The sequence below is a fragment of the Chrysemys picta genome, chromosome 6, assembly GCF_011386835.1.
Source record: "Chrysemys picta bellii isolate R12L10 chromosome 6, ASM1138683v2, whole genome shotgun sequence".
In the NCBI taxonomy this organism is placed as follows: domain Eukaryota; kingdom Metazoa; phylum Chordata; order Testudines; family Emydidae; genus Chrysemys; species Chrysemys picta.
Genome location: NC_088796.1, coordinates 22,366,256 through 22,386,851, shown reverse-complemented (window position 1 = coordinate 22,386,851; position 20,596 = coordinate 22,366,256). Strand labels below are relative to the sequence as shown.

At 44.3% G+C, this 20,596-nt stretch overlaps 1 protein-coding gene across 11 annotated transcripts in view; it reads left to right on the top strand.

The window, feature by feature from the left end:
• PDZD2 (PDZ domain containing 2) overlaps positions 1-20,596 on the top strand; it is a 301,222-nt gene that overhangs the window by 274,769 nt on the left and 5,857 nt on the right. For 10 of the 11 annotated variants that reach the window (XR_006176846.2, XM_065598827.1, XM_065598829.1 and 7 more), the window contains 5 exons: positions 377-4,028; positions 5,045-5,162; positions 11,808-11,909; positions 15,731-16,001; positions 19,723-19,857. Coding sequence is in view for 9 of the 11 variants with exons in the window: in XM_065598827.1 (XP_065454899.1) it covers positions 377-4,028; positions 5,045-5,162; positions 11,808-11,909; positions 15,731-16,001; positions 19,723-19,857 (4,278 nt within the window). In the remaining 2 variants the exon portion in view is untranslated. The remainder of the gene's footprint in view (positions 1-376; positions 4,029-5,044; positions 5,163-11,807; positions 11,910-15,730; positions 16,002-19,722; positions 19,858-20,596) is intronic. The other variant, XR_010602129.1, reaches the window with a different exon arrangement.

Sequence of the window (20,596 nt, the reverse complement as noted above, 5' to 3'; positions counted from 1 at the left end):
CTCTTTGTTCTAGGGTTAATGGGAATGAACACAGCCAGGCCCAACTGGCTATGTACTTACACTTTGGAATTTAAACAGGATACTAACCATCAAAGTTAAGAATGAAACAAATCATAATTACTCATTAAAAATAAGTCCCCTCTCCCCCGCATATATTATTCTGATCCAGCTGGAATACGATTATTTCTGGAAATTTAAGAGTCATTACAGGAGAAAAGAAGGGCAGAGCTATAGGGAAACATCTAGCCGGAATATACGTGTATCTATTTTTGCGATAAGAACATGATATTTTGTGTGTAACATTCCATTAACGTAACTAATCAGAGTTAAGTGTTTTATTTGCTTCCCCCCCCCCCCCCTTTTTATCTTGATACAGCTGTGGATAGACTTACAAACCTCCTCATGTCTTCAGGGACAGATGGTTCAGATCAGGCTGACCCCTGCAGCATCCTTGTAGCTGAAGAAGAAACCAGTTCTGGGAAATGTGAAGAAAAGACTTTACAAAACGAAAATCCAGACAATGTCACAGAGAGAACAATGCTGCCACCTGATGCCAAGACTGAAGAGGTGCAAGCAGGTGCCTCAGAGGTCAGCTGTGTCAAGGACTGTGCTGTGAGCCCAATCACTGATATTGATGACTTCATAAGCAAATTGAATTCTTCAGAGGATAGAACTTCTCAGTCTCTACTGACAGTAGCAAGCCCCAGAGATGAGTACACTGCCGAGTGCAGTTGTGAGACAGAGGAAGGTTGTTCTACTAATTCTGAGCCAGATATAGCAAAGAAGGAGCTGTCTGAAAAAACTGTGAATTATGCCGCTAACGCACAGGGGATTTTGGGGTTATCAGTACTGGATTCCATTAATACAGGAAAGCTTTTTACTGTGAATAAAAGCTGCTTAAATAACTATTCTAGGAATTTTAGCAGTTTAAGTGTAGATGATTTGCCTGCAGCAGACTCTGTGGAAGATACAAGAAATGAATCATTTCCAAAATCAATGTATGGTGCTGCAGAGGATTCCCATTCAGACACGGAATCTCTCACCGAAGCCCCGGATTCTACTGGTGACGGTTTGCTCTTGCCATCTGCTGATGGTAAATCCTCTGAAACCTGCAATGTTATAGAGTCAGATGAGGAGCAAATTGAAATTTGCTGCGTGAATAATGAGCCACAACAGCCCGTTCAGGAGCATCAGCAGCTCACGTCTGCTAGAAGCGTATTTCGTCATTCCCCACCATCCCCTCACATGGCAAAAGTTTTACAAGCAGAGAGCTGTGCGGTATATAGTTCACTGGATACAAACAATGACAAAGCTCCATTTATACTAGAAGATCAATGTAATTCAATTCTACACACCCCACAGCATTTAAATATTGTTCCGGCTACTCCCTTACATTCTTTCCCCTCAGTTTCTCTACCAGATAAAGATACCCTCACACCTCCATTGGGTGTTCATCCAGTTTGCTCCTTCCATAACAACGGTGCCTTAAGTACAGAAAACAGAATGGGCTTGGAAAAGAATGAAAAATCTGTGAAACCGTGTGAGTCTTCCAAAGATGATATGGCTTTGCAAAGCAAAAATATGAGTTTCTGCACTACTGGGAAAGTGAATGGCTTGGAAAGCAATTTGCTGGACAAAGAACAACATGATAAAGAACAAGGATCCAAATTTGAAAGTGAACTGGTGACTAATGAGTGCAATCACAAGGTTAGTTATCATTCTGCTTTGACAAAGAAGGAAACAAACAGTTTGGCTAATTTGAGTAAAACAGATAGTAATCGGATAGACACTCTATCACAAAGATCAACCCTCACGTCCAGGTCACCCACTCCTACTAAATCAAAAGATCTAACTAAGGCTGGTACGACCCAGGACTTGTCAGGGAAAAATGAAAAAGTTAATGGTATGCCATTGGGAAGAAGTCCTAATGCAAAAATCCAAAGCTCCAGCACGAGCTACGGCAAAGGAGTTACAGTACCTCACAGCCCCACCTCACAGAAAAAATCGCATCAAGAAATTAAGGCAATGGCCCAAAGGACTATTGTGGAAACACTTTTAAATAGTCAGAGAGCCAAAACAGGACCAAAGCTAAAGGGCCTCACTATCAAAAGTAAAACAAAGGCAAATTCAGAAGCTCCGAGCTTTAATCCTGCAAAAGCTAGTGGGACTGATCAGAGAAGAACTTCCATTTCTCCACAGTTATCACCCAAGCTTCTAGGAAAGAAAGTTTCCGTGTCCCGTAACCTCCCTACAAACGTGGAACCTGGCAAGAGCACCCCACCAGTCTCAAAGACTCTTAAATCTGAGCAAGAAAATAAACCATCTCTAGCTGTGCCTGAAGAAACATCGCTACCTGTGTTGAATGGCAGCAGCAGCCCAGTGGAAAACAATGAAAAGCAATCCAGGGGCAATGGTGAGCTAAGCGTTGCTGGGGAGACAGAGCATCAGAGAAGAGGTGAAAAACAAAAAGAAAGGCAGGCGTCAGTGCAGCAGGATGTGTGTAATGACAAGGGAATTAAGATTGATGGTGATTTCAAAGCTAGGGAAGATCTGACCAAAGTAACTACCTCTCCTAAGCAGATGCTGAAAGGTGAGTATGTGAAAGAGAGAGCTGAAAACCATGGCGCAGGCATAAACCTGATAAACAGCAGTTACGATGAAGGTGATATTCAGCAAGTAGGTCCTCAAAACCTAGGAGTCTGTAACAATGACTCCTCCTCATTAAGTTCTCCCCCAATGCAGCAGGAGCAGCCAGAAGGCCAGGAAATCCAACGCACGTTCATTGAGGTGAGGTTATCCTCCTCCTGTTCCTCCCTAGCCCCATCATCAGAGCGGCCATTGTTGGAAAAGGCAGAAGCTACCAATACAAAGGTCAGCCAGGTAACTGAGGAGATAGGGGATGGCCAGTATTTCACTCAAGTAGATACCGTTGGGGATGGAAATCGACACAGTGCATCCAAAACCGTGACGAGGACTTACTCAATGCCAGCCCAGTTGTCACGTCATTTGAGAGAGGACAGTAATGGTATAGGTGTTTCAGCACACCCCGTGCAAGGTGTTCAGAGCAATGTTTCGGGGATGCTAAAAATTGTCCATCTCAGGGTGCTGAATGGCCAGGGCACCCAGGATGGAAAAGAGCAAATACACACTCCCCAAAGTGTCCAGAAGCCAAGCCTGGAGCAGCTCTCTTTAGCTAATGAAAATAGCTGTCTTGCCACAGATAAACTAAAAATTTTCAAGAGAAATTGTTATTATTATGAACTGAACTGGCCACAAGAATCTACCTCATCTTTCTCTGTGAAACAGAGGATCAAATCTTTTGAGAATCTGGCAAATTTCGATAGACCAGTTGTTAAAGCTATAGACATACATTCAACTTCCATGAGTTCTAAACCACACGTTGGTAGACGAGCATCTAGTGGGATATCCTCCATAAGCAGTACCAGCACAAACGATGCAGTGCAGACATTGAGGCGAAGTTTGAGTTCATGCAGCGACAGTCAAAGTCCAACATATCCCCGGAAATCGCAAACAAATGTAATCTTAACACATGTACAGCAGAATTCAGCAGACAGCAGCAAAGACGACACTCATTTAAAGAAAAGCAAGGGAGAAGACACTTCAGGAGATCTGCATGTCTCATCACCCAACACACCCCACATCCGAAGAAGCAGGGGTTACGGCAGGCAGTCACTGTCTCGCATGAAGCTCCGAGAGCTCAGGGCATTGAGCATGCCAGATCTTGACAAGCTGTGCAATGAGGACTTCTCAGTGGAACCCGAGGCCACCCATTTCAAAACAGAACTGGAAATTACACCCAAGAAATCACTCGGCCTGCCTGTTGAAAGCGTTTCAAATCTGAATGCATCTTCTGCCCTCTCCAACCTTGCAAAAATGAATCGGCTATGTTCTAAAGGGAGTAGTCCTTGGAATAGTGGCTCGGGGACTCCTGGGTCAGCATCTGATGATGATGTACCACATGACAGCTCCCCAGATAGGAAGCCATCAGGAAAAAGCTGGTCAATCAGGTTAGTTTAATGGTCTGTGGTTATTGATTGAAAAAGCATTTCCTGAAATATTGTTCTCGTCATTCCTGCAGTCTTTTCTCAGGCAAAACTTCCAGTTAAAATAATCGCAAGCCCATTGAAGTTAATTATATTTCAATGGAATGGCTTTAGATCAAGTCCTCACTCCCTTATCAGTTGGACTCAGTGTTTCTCAAGCTTTATTTTTGAGAAGTATTGTATATTATGGCTGTTTTGATGAGGAACACTGGAGAAGTGGCTGCATTTCAGTAGTGTCTGTAATGCCCTGTATAAAACGGGCTGGATCCCATGAGATGCTGAGTGCCTTTTGAAAATTCCTGAGTACCCTCAACATTCACGTAGGTCAAGACACTGAAATGAAGCCATTGGGATTTTAGGGTGCTGAGCAGTTTAGAAGAGATTCCACATTTCCCTTCTCTCAAGCCCTCCTTCACTTTCTTTCCTTTAAAACACACACACTATCTCTCTCTCTCTCTCTCTCTCTCTCTCTCTCTCTCTCTCTCTCTCTCTCTCTTTTTTTGTAATCTAAAATGAGATAATTGTTGTCCCTTGCCCAACTTACATGGGAGCCTGTCACTGTAGTCCACCTTTCCTAACATGGCAATGACTGAGCTCACTGACACTCTAATAGCAATATTTTTAAAAATAATCTCCCTTTGTTTTATTCTGTTGGTGGTTAAAATCTTAAAGAAAGATATAGGTCTTGATTTCCAGGCCCTTTTTGCACTCGCAGTATGCAGCATTTCGACACAGTTAACCACTTGATTTGTGTGTGCAGTCAGATGTGTAAATTGCCTAAACTGAAGATGCTGTAATGGAAGGTACATCTGAAAAATGTTTTTCACCATTTAAAGAAATAAAAGTAACAAAAGTGGTGAAATAAAGCCCAGGTAATTGATGCTAATGTGAAATATACTGAACTTGGTATTGAAACATATCCCTTCATTCTGACAGAAATATAATGCTGCGTTTTACATTTATGTGTATATTTTTTTTAGCTTGGCTCAGCTATTAGTCTCAACCCTGGACCAGCAGAAATTGCAATCTGTTTTATCATCTGTAAAGGCAAAATGTGATATCATCACTGTGCTCCAAGAAGTCAAAGAACAAGCAGAGGTAAGAAATGGAAGATCAAAACTTAAAATCACTAGCCACATTTTAGTTATCTATGTAAGTAAGTTCTTTTTTAATACAGGTTAAGATCCATTCCAGACAGTTTTAGAATACATCCAGTAGCTCCATTTTCTATGATAACCTATTACCATTGATGGCACCACTGCTTGCCCCTAGTTTTGTAGCTTAGAATGTCTAACATAAACTCATGTAGTTCATTTGAAGGGCTTTTTAAAAGTTATTTTGATGAAGGTTACTGGCATACTCCCCAAATTGTGATCCACAGTGAAATGGCCTATTCTGCAAATCTGTTGGTGGAGCATGTCTCCGTGTCACGCACTACCAGAGCTTAGAAAGTCTTTGAGCTAGCAAGTAGCTGAAGGCCAACTTTAACACCGTTAACTCAAACTGACTCAAACCAAGTTCTCAGCCAAATATGAAATGCCAATCCTCACTGTTCCTGGTTTAAGCTTGGTTTAAATGTGCACTGGCACCTTGACAGCAACATGAAGCATGGCTTCTTGTTGGGACACCCAATGTTGCAAGTGGCTCCTGGCTCCTCTCTCTTACCCCTCTGGTCCATGGAGGCCAGGCACTGTACTAAGGCAACCTTCTGTGGCCAGGTGCCGAAAGGACCCCAAGTGAAATTGTTGCCAATTTAGCCTGAGTGTGTGTGTGTGTGTGTGTGTGTGTGTGTGTTCACGTGGTAGTCAACTGTTTGAAATGGGACACCTTGATTAGCACTTGTCCTCATTAGCCCTACAAAAGTGATTTTTCCTCCCTTGGTATTCACCCCTTCTTGTCAACTGTTGAGAATAGTTGAGAATAGGCCACTTCCACCTTAATTGAATTGCTCGTTAGCAGGGACCCCTTCCGCTACTCTCTCCCCCCCCCCCCCACTTGGTAAGGCAACTCCCATCTTTTCATGTGCTGTGTATTTATACCTGTCTCTGTATTTTCCACTCTATGCATCTGATGAAGTGGATTTTAGCCCACGAAAGCTTATGCCCCAATAAATGTGTTAGTCTCTAAGGTGCCACAAGGACTCCTTGTTGTTTTGTACGGGAGGAATTGTGAGTGTAAGTGACATCTGGTGCATATCACTGGCTGGTGAGGTAGATTTGGAAAGTTTCTGAATTTTATTTGCGAACGTCACAGTTTTAAATATGAGATGGGATGGGGAGAACCAGGACCTCCCAAAGTGACTTGATTTTATCTCTTTCCCAGGACAGCCTAGTTAAAACTTGTGAGACCCCAGAGCTGGGTGAGCCCAGGTGGGTTTGGCAGCTTTTCCAGAAATACTAGAACTGGATTTTACTCATGGCCAAAAATAATTTAAATGCACTTTCAAGTATTTTATATGGAATCTTAGAGAGATTATTTATTCATGCCCGTTTTTAAAATCAGAGAACTCAAATATTTATAAAACTGAATGCTTTTTTGGAAGGCACTCTATGTCTGCATAGTTTCTCATATCCGCACTTAAGGCCAGTATGGCACGTAGGCTGGAAAACTTTACTCTAATCACATACTGGATTGAAGTCTACAATGGGGTAGTTCTTCAGAATTATACAAGCACTGAAATATGATGTGGGTGTCTTTGTCTGATTCAGACTGTAAGCTCCTCTGAGCAGAGATTGTCTCTTCCTTTATGTCTGTGCAGTGCTGAATTTCCTGCCAGTGTTCAAAAACAATTAGGGCAATTAAATATTCAAACAATTTACTAAGAGTTATGGTGGATTCTCCATCACTGGCAGTTTTGAAATAAAGTTTGGATTTTTTTAAAGAGAAATACTATAGTTCAAAAGGAATTATTATAGGGAAGTTCTCTGGCCTATGGTATGCAGTAAGTCAGACTTAAATGATCACAGGACTCCCTTGGGGTCTTTGAATCTCTGAACAAATATTAGGAAAATCAAGAAAAAAAGGAAACATTGAAACATAATTGTTGTGCAGGTCAGGGTTTATTATTATTATTATTATTATCATTATTAAACCAGTGCTAGGTTTTAAAAGAATAGCTTTGTGGTTAAGGGATAGAACTGAAATCAGAGACCTGAGCTCCTTCCCGCCATGACACTGATTTCCTCTGTGACTTTGGGCAAATCACTTAGTGCCCAGTCTGTTGAGATGGAGACTTTGGGAAGATGAGGATGTGCAGCACCTCACAGGATCAGGAATCCGAACCCTTTGTGCCTCAGTTTCCTCATTTTGTAATATAGGGCTAGTAATAGTTATTGGCCCCACTGGGAGGTTGTGAGTTTAGATTAATGGATGCCTGTAAAGCACAATTGGATGATCAGATGGAAGGTATTACAGTATGTCATGTCCTTATGGGGGGTAGCTGTGCAAAGCAAGGATGTCAGCAGGCAGCCTCCCATAGCCCACAGATCAGGGGTGGGCAAACTACGGCCTATGGGCTGGATCCGGCCCATCAGGGCTTTGGATCCGGTCTGCGGGATTGCCCCATGTGGCGTCGTGGGCTCCACACCGCTCTCAGAAGCGGCCGGCACCACATCCCTGCGGTCCCTGGGTGGGGGGGCAGAGGGCTCCATGCGTTGCCCTTGCCTCCGGGCACCGCCCCCTGCAACTCCTATTGGCCAGGAACAGGGAACCGCGGCCAATGGGAGCCTTGGAGGAGGTACCTGGAGGCGCGGCAAGGGCAGTGCATGCGGAGCCCTCCCCCCGACCCTGTCTCTCCCCCAGGGGTTGCAGAGCTTCCTGAAGCAGCGCGGGGCCTGGGACAGGGCAGGCAGGCAGGGAGCCTGCCCTGGCCCCGGTGTGCGCTGATGCCACCCCAGAGCCCAAACCCCTCCTGCACCCTGCCCCCCAACTCCCTGCCCTAAGCCCCCTGACTGCACCTCGCAACTCCCTACCCTGAGCTCCCTACTTCACCCTGCACCCCTGTGTACCCCAACCCCCTGTCCTGAGCCCCCTGCCCCACCCCGCCTGCACTCCTGCTCCCTGCCCTGAGCCCCCTTGTACACCCCGCACCCCTCCTGCACCCCTGCCCTGAGCCCCCTCCTGCACTCTGCACTTGAGCCCCCCATACACCCAGCACCCCTCATCTGCCCCAATCCCTTGCCCTGAGCCCCTTCCAGCACACCGCACCCCCTCCCACACCCCACACTCCCTCTGCACCCCAACCCCCTGCCCCGGCCCTGCATACAATTTCCCCACCCAGATGTGGCCCTCAGCCCAAAAAGTTTGCCCACCCCTGCCACAGAGCATGCTTTTGGTGAGGGGAGAGTTTGGCAGATGGGCAGAAAGAAAATGTCTGTCATATAGAACGTGAGATAATGTTCAGATTGTGTAAGTGCCTGGACTGGGATGTTTAGTCCTAGGAAACCAGGAAAAGCTGAGATTTGAGTGGGCAGGTGACATCAGAATAGCAGATGGGGGAAACGGTAGGTGCATTCCAGGCAGGGCTGGACGACAGAATATGAAGTAGAAGTAGGGGTTAATGTGCAGCCACGTACTTACTGTGTACGCAGAATAGCTGGATAATATTACCATGCAATCCCCTCCATTTAGCACACTGTGCTGAGGGCCCTCCTGGATTTTAGTGTTGAACTCATTTATAATTATTGTAGTCTTCTGTTTTCTCATCCAGTGTAACAGAAGGCTGCTCTGACTTAAACCAGCTGGTCACAGCCCCATAGGGCTTTTCTGGCAGCCAGGGGTTACCGGGCCGTGGGATGTTTGGTTTCATCCATTTTCTTCTAGGGAACACCCCATACTGGGTGATCAGTGCGGGGTGGGGACAATAGTTTTGTGCACAGATCTTTCCAGCTCCGATGCATCATAGAATCATAGAACTGGAAGGAACCTCGAGAGGTCATCTAGTCCAGTGCCCTGCAGGACTAAGTATTATCTAGACCATCACGGGAGATGTTTTCCTTCCTCTCTCACCCCCAGCGAATTCCTCCCTCAATGACCTGATGCATCACTGCAGATGCAGTCTCTAACTTGCTGCGACCCCGCCTCCCCCCAGAATTTGCTGCTTCCCCTTCCCCAGCCCTTAGCAGTCTACCTCGGCTCCCTCCCAATCCACCCTGGCAAGCTCTCAGACTGGCCCAGCACTCCCCAGGATGCCCTTCACACAAGGGTAATCCTCCAAATCCCACTGAGTTGCCACAGAACACCCATAGTGTGGCCAAGAATCAGGCCCATTATATTTACAGTGCAACCCTTAATAGTGTTTGCTTCCACTATGCCTTTAAGATTGGGGCTTTAATTTAAGAGGCAACCCTCTGAGTGAAACACGTTTTCAGTCCAGTGAACTAAATATGTCATTTAATGGTAAATAGATTAAACTGTGTCAGGGCCTCGATTCTAATGAGATGCCATTAATTTAAGCATTGGCAGTTCCTGGAAATGCTAAGAGCTGGAAGCGATCCAAGGCCAGATGCTGCTTTAGAGTATCAGTGCCTAATGATTTGCAGCAGGCCCAGTTAATATCTTGTTACTGCCACCAGACTATTGTTTATTGTCTTATTTATACTGGAAATGTCTATACAGGCTGTTCCTAACAGTATTCCTTTCACCCTAATAACTGATGAATGCAAGACACCCAACTTGATAGACAAATGGTCTCATCCAGCGTCGCAAACTCTGTGCTCTGGTGGTGGCCCACCATTTCATATAAATCAGTTTTACAAGCCACATTCAGCCCTGGTGTAAGCAGGTGCCACTCCATGGTCTTCACTGGAGTGCTGCATGTTTATAGTGAGGCTGAATTTAGCCCAAAGTGTTCAGATCACTGAAGAGTTCTCTCCGCTCTTTGCTGGGATATGAAGCGGAACGGTCCTTGTGGTATGTGGAATTCCAGTCTTGCTTTTGCACATCCCATGTCATAATGTAGAAAATAGAATTTTTCATTTGCAAGTGGGATCAAAGATGATCAAGGGGTGATTGAATCTGATCAAGGGAACAAAGGCTCAGACAGTCCCTAAACACACAATCCTAATTGACACTTCAAGTTTCAGTAACCTGAAAGAGAAAAACAAACAGCCAAAAAGCCAAGCAAGCTCATTCACACCTTGTTCAGCAGGGAGATCTCCCTCTCAAACGCCCCTGTTCACTAGCTCCCTTGGTGGTTGGTACTGAAAGGTAAATATAGTACATTGTAGTCTTCCTTAGCATATTGCATGAAACTGTGATAGACTGGACGGCTCATGGGTTTGGCAGTAGGATACCTTTATTCTACTGGTCACTGGCTTGAATTCAGCCCAGGTCAGGGATGGCTGAGAGTTGTCACCAGCTGATGACTGGTGACTAGATTTATGTGAAACTAATTGGTTTCATGCACAATTCCTGATGGCAGTCATAGTGTATGCCTAGACTTTAATCACGGGATATGATTGCATCTCAAGGCAACATACCTGAGCTAGCTTTAATCTAGCTCACTTGGATCCCGGAGCAGTGAAGACACAGCAGTGTGAACGTCAGTGTGGGCTGGACAAACCCACTTAGCACCCTGGGGTAATGACTCCTGGGGATAAGCCAGGCTGAAGCTCGTGCTGCCATGGCTTCGCTATTCCAGGACCTGAGCTAGCGAGATTAAAGCTAGCTCAGGTATGTCAGTTTGAGCTGCAATCACACCCAGGGATTACAGTGTAGACATACCCTTCGGTAGAAGTCCAAGAGCTGAACAGGTACAGAAACTGAACTATTGTTGTAGAGGATCCATGCAGGGTAGAACTAGGGTGCCATGGTGTTGTCTTAGATTCATAGATTATAAGGCCAGAAGGGGCCCCCTGTGATCATCTAGTCTGACCTTCAAGATTTCAGTCAGCCAGCTGCAGGGGTCAGGAAGGGACCCCTCGCCCCATGTTTTCTGAGGTTTTTTTTTTTTAGTCTGCTTCCTTTGAAGCATCAGGGATGGCCACAGCTGGAGAGGGGACATTGGAAGGGGTGGGCCAGGGCTCTGAGGCGGCAACAAGGCTGCTTAATCATTTCCGTGCCATTGTGTGGGCCTTGGGCACTGGCATACTATGGGCCCTCCTATTCTTTGCCTGTGGTATAAAACAGTCTAGTCTCCTATGTGCTGTAAAACTCTGGTCTAATTTTGGTTGTTGGGTTTATTGTGTGGGTGTGGAGTGGTGTTGGTGGCCTGGGTTATACAAGGGGTCAGACTGAATGACCTGGTGGTCCCCTTGGGCCTTAAACTCTGCGACTATGACTCCCCGTGTAACACAGGCCACAGGACTTCCCCGAATTAATTCCTGTTTGAACTAGAGCATGTCTTTTAGAAAAACATCCAATCTTGATTTAAACATTCCCAGTGATGAACAACCCACCACAACCCTGCTTAAGTTGTTCCGGTGGTTAATTACCCTTACTGTTAAAGATCGGTGCCTTATTTCTAGTCTGAATTTGTCTGGCTTCAATTTCCAGCGATCAGCTCTTTGTCGGGCTGATGTAAGAGCCCCCGTTACTGTCTTCAGAGAGAGCCTGCACTGCTCCTCATGCTGTACCCGCTGTGTGAATAAACACAGGACTTCAATCTGACTCCTTTCACAAGAGCGACATTCGCTTTTTAAAACTGTAAACTCAAGTTGCAGTAGTGTGGGCATGCTGGGACTCTTTACCTCGTTGTGGGTATTTTGTCTTGATCTCCTTTCCCCCCTTCTGTTCTATTGTTAGAGCAAAGAAGATGCTTACTTCGTGGTCTTGAATAAAGAAGAAGGTGCTGGCCTGGGATTTAGTGTCGCTGGAGGGATAGATCTGGAGCAGAAATCTATCATAGTAAGTGATGACTTCAAGTCCTTTTCAGCAAAGTTGACTGCAAGGCAAGCTGGAAATTAGATCAAGTGTTCATCTAGCAAGTGTCACTGAAAGGCATTCGTGAGTCATAAACCAGGGACTTTGAGAGGCTGCTGCATGCTATCATGAAATCAGAGGGAAGTGCCTGGGTGAAAAATAAGTTGATGCAATATTTTTAATTACTGAAGATGGATGACAATTACATTTTCAAACTAGATTTAGAAGTGCTTCTTAGATTAATATGTGACTGGATTATTAATCTATGGAATCAACTGCATCAAAGTCCCAAGGGATATAAATCCAATCCCACATACTCAAGGTAAATGTAACCTTTTGTAAGTAGATTTCAGTTTCCAGCCTTTGAACTTTTGTCATAAAATGTCCAGTTATGGAATGTTTTTGTAAACCTAAGGACAGCTATTTCAGACTGAGGCAAACATTCTGGATTTTGCTTCGCAAAGTTCTTTTGGTGACAAGTGAAAACTAATTATCATTATTATTTATAAGGTACTTTTAAACCCAGGACATTGTAAGTGCCATTAAGTGATACCAAGGAATAAAAAAGTGATACCAAACTACTGAAACACTATCAAAAAGTAGAACCAGTAAGATGGAGAAAAGCAGGAGAACCAATGTGCCGTGCAACAAGCCCTCTGAAGTGGGAAAGTTTTAGATTCCACACTTATGAAGATGAACCTATTAGATGCCGACAGTAGGAGGAGGGCATGCCTCAATCTTTGGACCACAGTGACACCCATAGGAATGGTACCTCGTTTGAGGCCTGGTTCCATTCTTATTGAAGTCAGTAGTAAAACTCCCATTGATTTGAGTGGGAGCAGGGGTAGGCTCTGCCAGGGTGATGAGACTGTTTGTGGGGCACATATTAGGATCAGGGGAAAAATAACGAGAAAAATTCACCCAATAATCCACTTTTAAGCACACAAACACCTCTGCTAGGTAGGGCATTATTAGGGGGGTTCAGTTTTAATCCAAATTGACACTAATACAGCAATGTCTCCAGCTGCACCCCTGCCTTACAGCCTTACATACGCATGGTAGCTCCTGCATTTTCCCAGCGCTTCCTGCCTTGGCTTCCGGTCAGCAGTCCCTCCTTATGTCTCTCCCCTCTGAGAGTTAAACCCTTCTTTCAAGATATTGAGCCTAAACACAGCTGCAGTTAGTTAGCTCCTCACTGGGAGTGCCTCCTTATATTGCCTCTGGCCTAGTCTTCACTTACCGGCTGGTCCGGCGGCACGCCATCGATGTTCTGGGATCGATTTATCGCGTCTGGTTAAGACGCGATAAATCGATCCCGGATCGATCCCGGAAGTGCTCACAGTCGGCGCCGGTACTCCAGCTCGCCGAGAGGAGTACGCGGCGTCGACGGGGGGAGACTTCCGGCCGCGTCTGGACCGCGGTAAGTTCGGACTAAGGTACTTCGAATTCAGCTACGTTATTAACGTAGCTGAATTTGCGTACCTTAGTCCGAAGTCTGGACTAAGTGGGGACCAGGCCTCTGAAACCTGCCTGGAAATGTTAGCCTCTGAAACCTAGGGTTCTTTAGCAGGGCCTCCTCCTGGAGACTGTTGGGGTGAGGTGCAGCAGGGCATTGGGTCCTCTCTGGGGGATGCCCAACAGACTTGCACTCCCCCTAGTAAGTGCCAGAGAGTCTGTGAAATACCTTGAGATAAGCATCTAGAATTGTATTCACAAATTCACAGCATGAACCTTTGTGAAAGGAAGCATATAACAGTGCTCTAACAGCTGCGCAGTATCTTGTAAACAAGTCTTTAAAAATCCAGAGCTGCTGCTTTTGGGCCATTTTCTTTTATCAGTTACACCAGCACAAATCCTGAGCCAGTCTACTGGAGCCCAAGGAGTTACTCCGGATTTTCCCCTCTAACTGACCTCTAGAATTTTCCATATTTACAAGAAAAAAATAGTTTACACAACCAAAAAGACCGTTACATCTGTGATGGTGAATACATAATTGGAACAGCCAAATCATCAAAAATAGGCACTTGAAACTGCACAGGTGACCATGTAACAGCCAATGTAAAATACATAGTTACCTCTGTGGCTACTTCTTAGTGCCCATCTACTAAGTGCTTAACAAGTTCTTTGTGCCCAATCCTGCAGACACTTTAACCTGGCATAGTGTGTGGGACACGTCATAGGAACATAGGACTGAAAGAGACTTCCGGGTCATCAAGTCCAGTCCTCTCCTATAGCAAGGAGCTCTGTCTTATAGTCCCATTCATAAATTTATCAAACTCTATCTTAAAATTAGTTGGGTTGCGTGGCCCCACTACTCCGATAGGAAGGTTCCTTTGATGGTTAGAAACCTTCTTCTAGTTTCCAGCCTAAATTTATTCATGACCAGTTTATATCCATTTATTCTTGTACCATCATTGTCCTTGAGCTTTAACAGCTCTTCTCGTCCCCGATGTTTATCCCCTGATGTACTTAGAGAGAGTAGTCAGATCCTCTGTCAGCCTTCATTTTGCTAGTATCCTCTTATAAAATAGGCCTACGGTTCCCCGATCATCCTAGTAGCTCTGCTCTGAACCTATTCCAGTTTCAATTCCTCTTTCTTGAACACGGGTAGGGCCCTACCAAATTCCCGGCCATGAAAAAATGTGTCACAGACTGTGAAATCTGGTCTCCTCCTGTGAAATCGGGTCTTTTGTGTGCTTTTAGCCTATACCAAACAGATTTCACGGGGGAGACCAGCATTTCTCAAATTGGGGGTCCTGGCCCAAAAGGGAGTTGCAGGGGGCTCACAAGGTTATTTTAAGGGGCTCACAGTATTGCCACCCTTACTTCTGCGCTGCCTTAAGAGCTGGGCGCCCAGCTCTGAAGGCAGTATACCGCCAGCACAGAACCATACCATGCCAGCCTTTCTTTTGCGCTGCTGCCTTCAGAGCTGGGTGGTCAGAGAGTGGCGGCTGCTGACTGAGGGCCCAGCTCTGCAGGCAGCAGCGCAGAAGTACGGGTGGCAATACCATACCATGCCAGCCTTACTTCTGCACTGCTGGTGGCAGCTCTGCCTTCAGAGCTGGGCTCCCAGCCAGCAGCCACCACTCCCCAGATGCCCAGCTCTGAAGTGCGCTGCCGCCAGCAGCAGCGCAGAAGTAAGGGTTGCAGTACCCCAATCCCTCCACGATAATCTTGTGACCATCCCACAACTGAAATTTACTGTTTTTAAACTCCTATGACTGTGAAACTGACCAAAATGGACCATGAATTTGATAGGACCCTAAACATGAGTGACCAGAATTGTACACAGTATTCCAGATGAGGTGTCACCAGTCCCTTTAACAATGGCATTAATATTTCCCAATCTTTACTGATATATCCTCACTGAGGCCTTGTCTACACTGCAGGGTAAGTAGACGTAAGTTACACAACTCAAGTAATATAACTTACATCGACGTAGTCTACATCAACTTACCGTAGTGCCTACACCGCGCTATGTTGGCGGGAGACGCTTTCCTGTCGACATAGCTTCAGCCTCTCATTGAGGGGGAGTACTGAAGTCGATGGGACAGCGTTCTCCCATCAACTTATAATGTCTTCACCAGACCCACTAAATTGACGCCACTGCATCAATTGCAACAGCACCGATTTAGTCCACAGTGAAGACAAGACCTGAGAGTAAACATTATGCCTAATGGTGTTTAGAATATCAAACTCTTAGATTGTAAGCTTTTGGGGGCAGAGTCTTCACCTTTATCTGATTTGTACAGCACTATGCATATTCATGATACTATCAGAGTATTAAGTAATAATCTTTCTTTTAGGTCCACAGGGTGTTTTCAAAGGGTGTGGCATCTCAAGAAGGGACTATCCATTGTGGAGATCTCATCCTGTCAATTAATGGCATGTCTCTGGCGGGTTCCGTCCATGGAGACGTTCTGAATGCTCTGCATCAGGCAAGGCTGCACAAATATGCAGTCATTGTCATCGAGAAAAAGAAAGACAGAGAAAAGATTTCATCCAGACTTGAAATATCAGCTACCGGCAGAAAACACTTTGTGCCTGGAAAGGATGTTACCATGGAAATAGGAACAGGTATGATCTTAGTCCAAGAATAGTTGGAAGGGAGTCGCTGCAGAGCAGACCAAGGGGAAAATGTCCATATGCTTCAGATTATAAGTGTCTGTTTCTTATGAGATCAGAGAAAGCAAATGAAATTAATTTTAACTTTTATTTGTACTCTTTGGAACCCAAATGCAATTTTTAGAAGCCATCATAAATAGGTAGACACTTAGAGGAACATTTAGGGCCCGATTCAACTCCCATTGATGTTTATCGCCGTTTTTCCATTGATTTCAGTATGGCTTGCATTAGGTCTAACAGGACTCCTATTTATAATTAAAATGATTATTTCATAACCTTCTGGCAAAAGACAAACTATTCTTGATTTACACATACTCGTCCAATCCAGGATGAAGTTGGGGATTGTGTGTTTGAAGGCGTTTAAAATAGCAATAGGGAGTGCAAAAACAAAGAAACTGAGCCTAGAACTACAGTTTATTATTCACAGGGAGTGGAATTCATCTATGAAATGGCAGAATTTAATTTTTATGATGTTTTTATGAAAATATACAAGAAAGGTATTTTGATATTACAGAAAACAGAGAGATCTAACCAAATCCCAATCCATTCCAAAGATGAGACTGGGGAAAAGTGACAGTTTAACAGCTCATGGTCCCAGTGGGTATCAGTTTCCTCATGAATAGGTTCCAAACGGGCACATGGCCTTGCTCTGGAGCTGAGATTATACTTGAGATGTTCTGAATGGGTCTCCTGGTTTTAGAACTAGGACACTTTACCATTCTGGTCAGCTGATATTTTCTGAAAATGTTCTGTGGCTTCAGGAATATTGCTGGTGTTTCTGGGGCTGCACTTCAGTGGTTCTGTGACAGTCAGCAGCGACCCCCCCTCCCCCCCCCAGCCTGGAGAAGAGGAATCAATCAGTGATGACGAATAACTGTCATCGCCAAGGGATCTGATAATGCAGCATCCCTCCGGGGTGATCTGCCACTAGCGCTCCAGGGGCTCAGGTCAAGCTGGGCTCAAAGAAATGGAGGCACAGAAAAGTCAGTGACTCACTTTGGAAATTGTCAGTGCAAGGCTTTAGCTGAGGCTGTTTTTTTCTATATTGGTATTTTTCTTGCCTTTCCAGTATTTTTATCCTGAATCACAGTAGAGCATCCAAATAGCTGTAAAAGACAGAGGAATCACTTTATAAATAAATGGCTGTGATCCTCAGCCCTGTGAATTGGTGTAACTCCATTGTTTTCAATGGAACCATGCAGATTTACACCAGATATAATTTATTACCAAATTGGGCTGGTCAAAGTGTGTGCTGCAGATGAAATGCAGCCCATGACATTTTAATATGCAGCCTATTGGTATCTTCATTTTGATGCAGAGGTGTCTCTGGAGACAACATGTATCAGGATGTAGTATGCCATCTTGATTAGAATGGCCTTTCTGTAACTATTTTATGGCCACATAGACTTAATGGACATCATTGTAGATGGACCCCCTGACTTTCTGCTCCAAAAGTGCTCCTGCCACTTGAGCTGAAGGGTGCATAGGCTGCAGCTACTAGAGAGCAACATGATCTCACTTAGAGTCCATCCTGTAGAGTGCAGCTGTTACTCCTGGGAGAATTCTGTGCCAAAAAATTCTGCACACAGAAAAAATTCTCCCAGGCCCTCTCCTGTCCCTGGGAGGATGGGGATCAGGCCGGCAGCCAGACTGTGCAGCCTCTATCCCCACTGGGCTGGGCCCTCAACTCACTGCGAGCTGGGCTCTGCAGAGTCCAGTGGCCCCTACTGGTGACCAGCAACTCTGCAGCCCCAATTCTGTGGGGGAAACCCAGAATTCTGCACAAATTCTGCATTGCACAGTAGTGCAGAATTCCCCCCAGGACAAACGCACACTAGCCCATACATTTACATAAGCACCTTCCCATTAGGCAAAGCTCATTCTCAGATGCCTAAGGTACAGTTTTTCAAGTCAACAGTTGGCACTAAATTATGATAATTCCATGGCTGTATAAATTTGACAGTCACTGGGGCAGGGAATAGAACATAAATCATAGAAATGTAGGGCTGGAAGGGTGTGCTTGACAAATCATCAAGTCCAGTCCCCTGAGCTGAGGCAAGACCAAGTAAACCCAGACCACCCCGAGAGGTGTTTGTGCAACCTGTTCTTAAAAACCTCCAGTGATGGCGATTCCACAACCACCCTTCGAAGCATATTCCAGAGATGAACTAACCCTTGTAGTTCAAAGGCGTTTCCCAATATCTGACCTAAATCTCCATTCCTGCAGATTAAACCCATTACTCTTTTCTCAAGACTAAACATGACCGTTTTTTTTTTTAACATTTCCTCATAGGTCAGATTTTCTAAACCTTTTATCATTTTTGTTGCTCTCTGAACTCTTGCCAGTGTAATCACATCTTATCTAAAGTGTGGTACCCAGAATTGGACAGAATACTCCAGCTGAGGCCTCCCAGTGCCACGCAGAGCAGGACAATTACCTCCAATGTATCACGTACGAGACTCCTCTGTTAATATTCCCCAGAACAATATTAGCCTTTTTCATAACTACATCACATTTTTGACCTGTATTTAGTTTGTGATCCGCTATAAACCCCTGATCCTTTTCAGCAGTACCACTGCCTCACCTGTTATTCCCCCATTTTGTAGTTGTACATTGATTTTTATCTTTCTAAGTGTAGTACTTTGCACTTGTCATTATTGAATTTTATCTTGTTGCAATCAGACCAATTCTCCAACCAGTTTGCTGTCATCTGCAAATTTTAAAAGCACACTCTTCATTCTGTTATCTAAGTTATTAATGAAAATACTGTGGGTCCTCACTAGATACACCCTACCAGTTTGACAGTGGACCACTGATAACTACTATTTGAATATGGCTTTTTGACCAGTTATGTACCCATCTTATAGTCATTTCATCTGGATCACACTTCCCTAGTTTGCTTTTGAGAATGTCATGTGTGGCTATGACAGAAGCCTTACTAAAATCAAGGTAAATCACATCTGCTCCTTTGTTTCAAATTCATGGGGCCGTTTCTACATGAGCTATGGCATAATTTCTATTAGGTGTAGTAGTATTATGGTTTATAACTTCTGTGGTCCAGCTGCTAGAGGACCACATACACCCACTGGTAGAGATCTGACATATCCATTGATTAGAGAGCAGGAGCATAAATTCACACAAGTCAGTATATTAAAAAACCCTCCTTTAAAAAAAAGAAAGAGAAAGAAAGAAAGAAAGAAAGTGAATGGGTTTTGATCAAATTAATGTTTGGACAGACTTGCTTTTTAGAAACTCGTCATCCAAGACCTAAATAAGTGATATCAAATTGAAGACTATAAAGTTTTGCAGCTCATTGTTCTTGTGATTTTTTTTTTAAACACTTCAATTTTTTTTAATTAATTTTTACTAAATCCCGTTGGGCAAATGTTCAGCAGGCCTCCTTAATGTCACCCACAAAAATGTGTAGGCACATCCTTGTTGAACATGAGAAATCTGAACTACTCCACACCTAATGGGTAATTGCACATTGCAAAAACTGACCTGCACAGGCCACTGTGGGTTAACGGCATAATATGCACGTGCCCTTAAAAAAAATGGACTGAAAACATGTTGCAGTTTTAGTAGAAATTAAATTGTGGATCATTTTCTCACCACAGCAAAGAAGTGAGAATTATAGGTCAATAACAAAATGTTGCGTGTATTCTGTTGCAGGTCCAAATGTGGATATGAGTGATGTCGTTTCTGTTGAACTATGGAAAACCTCTGCTGGCTTGGGGTTCAGCCTTGATGGAGGAAAAGCTTCAATTTCTGGAGACAGACCTTTGCTTGTAAAAAGAATATTTAAAGGTATTTGGAAAATATATTTACATGGCTATAACCCATTTTCTTCTACTATACATTATTCCAACTTGGTTGAATTGGATAATTACAGAGCTGAGTTATTTTCTAAAGCATTCTATACCTCTTAATAACTAAAGGCCTAATCTTAAAAACACGGATCGTGGTAATAAGTACCTCACCTGCTAACAAGTGTTCGTAGGATTAATGTGGAAAGATTGAGTAAGCATGCTGTGATTATGTGCTGGGTTTACCTGTTACCGTAAATATTGAATGGCAGCCAGCAACATCATTTCATCTAGCATTACAACAGTATTCTATAAAAGCTAGCATTTCATCTGTTGTTTCCCATTCCTGTGAAAAGCAAAGCTGACACTTACGGTGAAGGAGAGCGCAGTGAAACCATGGCTTTATGTTCTTCCCAAATACAGTACTACTTCTCCTGCTCTGACTTTTTACCTCTTTTTCTCTTTTTTTGTTTTTGTTAAACTTTCCTCTGAAGTTCTTTATCTACAATATGGTGTTAATTTTCTGCTTCGGGTACTCAGAGCACAGTGATCGGCCTTCTCCCAAGAGTACAATACACAGGGCATGTGCATTGGAAAACTGCCATTCTTGGATGCTCTGCCTGTCAGCCAGATGGTTAAACTGACATGTGTTGCATGCAGAATGGAAACCAATGTCCAGCACTTCCCTGTACTTTTCATATGGATTAGTCTTGGCTCTTATGGATATGATCATGTGAAAA